The 4,158-nt window shown below is 38.7% G+C and overlaps 1 protein-coding gene across 1 annotated transcript; it reads right to left on the bottom strand.

Moving 5' to 3' along the window:
- Positions 1–346: 346 nt before the first annotated feature.
- Positions 347–3,138, bottom strand: LOC147849130 (RPM1-interacting protein 4-like). Its single transcript, XM_087337762.1, has 4 exons — positions 3,003–3,138; positions 1,182–1,709; positions 853–1,083; positions 347–538 (listed from the first exon to the last, which is right to left on the bottom strand). The coding sequence occupies exons 1-4, from the start codon at positions 3,006–3,008 to the stop codon at positions 494–496; spliced, it is 810 nt and encodes a 269-aa protein (XP_087193888.1). The 5' UTR covers positions 3,009–3,138; the 3' UTR covers positions 347–493.
- Between the last annotated feature and the right edge of the window lie 1,020 nt (positions 3,139–4,158).

The following is a 4,158-nucleotide window of genomic DNA, read 5'->3' as shown; positions in this document are numbered from 1 at the left end:
GAAACAACATTATCCCCAGCCTCAATAACCATATAAACTTCTTAGAGAGGAAAATATTAACTTAGCTCTTATGTTCTATAGCATCAACACTCTGAGAGAGAAAATTAATCATTTGCTGAATATTGCAATTCACATCATTCAAAAAGAAAAGAAAAAGGCTCCGATTGAAAATAACAAGGTTTGACATTGATATGGAAGGGGGAGAAAAGAGAATTACTTTTAACATTGCTCTCATAAATTCATTCCTTGTGAAGGTTGTAACTGCAATACCTGCTGTTGTTTCAAATCAATTAATCAAGGGAACTCTGTTTTCAAACAACAAAACTCATGAACATGAAAAAGCATGTAAAAAGGAAGACAGATCATATTGATAATGATATCATATTTATAACACATCTCATGAACATGAAAAAACATGTGGGAAAGGCATATTTGTAACAACATATTTCGTGAACACGAAATAAATAAGTGAAAAAATGGTAGATGGATCCTGTCATTGCTGAGTGGGATCAATGCAACAAAAGGTGTTAAACCATCCCTACAAAATCCAAAGAAGAATCCATCAGTTTCATGTGTCTCTTGATACAATCAACGACAGCAAAAATACGCCGAGTTAGAGTATGAATTTAGGTGAGACGCTCAGCAAAAAAAAAGGTCTGGATGTTATGTCGCTAGTGGCAATATCTCAATTTCTTCCGACTTCTTATATTAAATCTAAGAGAGAAGAATTAACTGATTTCTTCCGAGTTTTATATAAAATCTGAGGGAAAAGAATTATCTATAGCTTCTTTATAGTAACACAATGTCATTTCGATCAAAACAAATATGATTTGGTATTTTACCATTTCTTACCTTTCCTTTTTTCTTCACGTTGGGAGATCTTCGGTTTTGGTATAAATCTTCGTCTCCTTGTCCTCGTAAAGGAGAGACAGGTTTTGATGTGCTTTCTGGTGTGAATTGTGACTTCTTCTCGTCACGTGCTCGGTTAAAAATCACTGTAAAACCTTCCCCAGATGTTGCATTAGAAGCATCCCAATCACCAAATTTCGGCAAAACAGAACCTTTCTCAGGCTGGAAAGGAACCTTTTTTACAAAATAAAGAAGGAATAAAATGAGCTATTAGAATCTGTTCTTTTGATTTGTTTTCACTCAATTTTTTTGTATAAGTAAATCTTCTCTACCGGATCACTAGCTCTTCCTGATCCTTCATGGCTTCGTTGCGATCTAGAGATCGTTGCAGATGATGGAATCCCATCAACAAAATGCTGTCTTCCAGTTCCAAATAAAATCGCTGGTTTTGTATGTTGTATCCCTCTTGTTCTAGGCTGTTGTTGATCCAAAGACGAGATCGGTATATTATTATTGTAAGTAGACCCATTACCCAACGAGGGCCAGTGATTTCCATGAATGTTATTGATTCTATGATGATCTCCTAATATTTTTTTTCCACCAGATGGCATATCAACCGCATTATATCCATGTTCTGTAGTAGTTCGAGTCTTATTATGTGATGATGCTTGATGTAGTACTCTTGCAGCTGTTGGGTCAGGAACATCAACTTTATGTTGTTGATGTGTTGAAGCATCTTTGTGATCTTCTTTGTACGTAGGAAAAAACCTCTCTTTATCAGCTCGGGCTTTATCGAAAACAATGCTGTAGTCACCATTTTCATCCCAGTTCCCGAACTTTGGGACTGTGACATCTGGCCACTGCTATGTGACAAAGGAAGAAGGAAAAACAAATCAAAAAATTTGGCATGTCACTCTCACAGAAACAAGCACTTTCAAGTTATATGTACTGCCACTAACTATATATGTATGCAACCAGAAGTGATCTAAATGCAAGAACACATACAGGACATAATCCAGGGCCATACTCAATGAGAAAAGAAAATAAGTAAAACGTTAGTTAGGCAATGGGTCTTGCCTTTATGTGATGTGTCACAAGATTCCATGCTGACAACACACTACCTTGGGAAAAGATTGCAAATGATACAAATGGAATGTCCAAGAAAAGCTCTTTCGTATGGCATATTTCCAAGTTCACAAAAAAGATGATGATGAAATGTGAGGGAAAAACTAGTCAAAAGCCATGTTATCACAAACTTATATTCTTCAGATGGTGGTACCAAAATTTCTTCCCTTGTGCAAACACCATTGAAACAACGGCACAGACAAATTGCTAGGGATGCATGCCCCGAATGGTCGATATAGTAGTACATCCATTATGTTTGTCGAGAGCTACATATGACAGAGAAACCTATGGATGGATACTCTTATCTTCATCACGAATTACTTTCCATCAAATTGGCTCATTTTCACATCTCGCACCACACAACAATACCGGACTTCGAACACGTCCTAAAAGAGAGTCGAATGATTGACATTGTTCTTTTAAGACTCATATTTAGCCTTGTTAAAAGCATTGCCAAGAGTTCGTGAGCCTGTTCTTCAACTCACTAAAAAAACCCATAGATATTTATAAGTCCACATGCTCCCAAAAAGCTCCGAATTTAGTGAATGATTATAATGGCCTCCTATTACATACTGATCACAACAGACCATTGTCACCACAAAAAAGATTGATTTTCCACTTGAAAATGCTCTGTCCAAAACGATGCAATGACATCTTGTTCCTTCTTAAGCAGCTCATGATTCTGATGGTTCCTGATTCACACACTCTTTGATCATATACAACCAGAATCCGACACAAAACAAAGTACTCAAGCGTCTTCATTACTACTTTGCGATAGTCTGTGTCACTCACTCTTTGATCACAATACTTCCAAAAACTGACACAAAGATAGCGTTCTTGCATGCCTTCTTGTACATGTGAAAGTCGCTTAGATTGTCTTAAATTAAATCCAAAGAAACGAGGGTGAGCATATCGTATAAAACATACAGAAATTAAGATTAGAGTAGAGCAGAAACAGGGCTACAAAAAGAAAGCAACACTAAGGGGTCAAAATGCTAATTTTCTAAGGCCATCAAACTAAAACTCACCGGCATGGCTGGCTTGCGCTGTTACTGAAAACGGAGGTTGTGATGAAGGAGAGAGAAGATGATCGGCAATGGATGATTGATTAGCAAATCGATGATAATGATGCTGATTGACGAAGGATGAAGGATGAAGATAATGAAAGGATGAAGGATGATGGATGATGGATGATGGATGATGGATGAGAGACGAAGTGGTGGTGGCGATGAAGGATGGAACTTAAGGCGATTTGTGATGAGGAGGTTTGTAGTAGGGCGGGATGAATAATACAGAGGAGGTGGGGAGGGTAGGCATAGCCATAGCCATAGCCATAGCCATATCTCTCTCACGTCTTCTACTACTTCACAGAGGCGACCCACTTCACTGGAATGAAGATGAAGAAGAAGAGCAAAACCAGAAAAGAGCAGGAGGAGCAAGCAGAGAGGGAGGTCCGCACGTGCGGGGGGGGGGGGCTTTGAAGTATGTATGTACATACATACATACATACATACATACCAATAACAAACAGGGCAGGGCAGAAACCACCTTCCAAAAAAAACAACCTTTTGTGTCTTTTTGGGTAGGGGAGTATAGAAAACCGCTTGAAATGAAAACCACCCAAATTTATTTATTTGTTTGTTTTTTTTTTTTTTTTTTTTTTTTTGGGGGGGGGGGGGGGGGGGGGGGGTGTGTGTTAAATGGCTTGTCTTTTCTCTCTTGTGAACACCCACCCACCCATACATACAATGGCCATTGGCCAATACACATACATGCATACATGCATACATAATAAATATATACATACATACGCACTTAGAGTTATCACCCCTTCCTTCTCTTTACCTTTTTAAGGCCTTCTTTCATGGGAACCACACTAGAGTGCCATTCATTTACACACACCTGTTGTTGTGGCCGTTGTTTTTATCTCCCTGGTCCATATATGTACAAGTGTCCCCGATGGCTGGTAGTGGTGGCAGGTTGTGCGGTGTGGTGAGGTGCTCATGTTTGTCTCTTGAATCCTCAACCTCATCTATTACACTCGTTGTTGAACTCTGTTCCTTCTCTTCACGTGTTGCTTCTTCCTCTTCTTCTTGTCGTCATTTTTTTGCTCCTATGTACATCAATTTGGTCATTTGGCCCATGTGTTGTAAGTTTATGTTGGGTTGCACTTTGTTTTGTATC

This window comes from Azolla caroliniana, unplaced genomic scaffold, assembly GCF_043228905.1.
Source record: "Azolla caroliniana isolate FFs.n. ecotype wild unplaced genomic scaffold, voAzoCaro1.0.p SCAF_121, whole genome shotgun sequence".
In the NCBI taxonomy this organism is placed as follows: Eukaryota; Viridiplantae; Streptophyta; class Polypodiopsida; order Salviniales; family Salviniaceae; genus Azolla; species Azolla caroliniana.
The sequence above is the reverse complement of the archived record's forward strand: the minus strand, read 5'-3'. Positions and strand labels throughout refer to the sequence as shown.

What these genes read in the sequence shown, in the direction of transcription:
- LOC147849130 (XM_087337762.1), bottom strand. An exon ending in CAGGAAGAGCTAGTGATCCG is followed by an intron (nt 1,084 to 1,181) that starts GTAGAGAAGATT and finishes TTTGTAAAAAAG; the next exon opens with GTTCCTTTCCAGCCTGAGAA. An exon ending in ACGTGAAGAAAAAAGGAAAG is followed by an intron (nt 539 to 852) that starts GTAAGAAATGGT and finishes TGGATTTTGTAG; the next exon opens with GGATGGTTTAACACCTTTTG.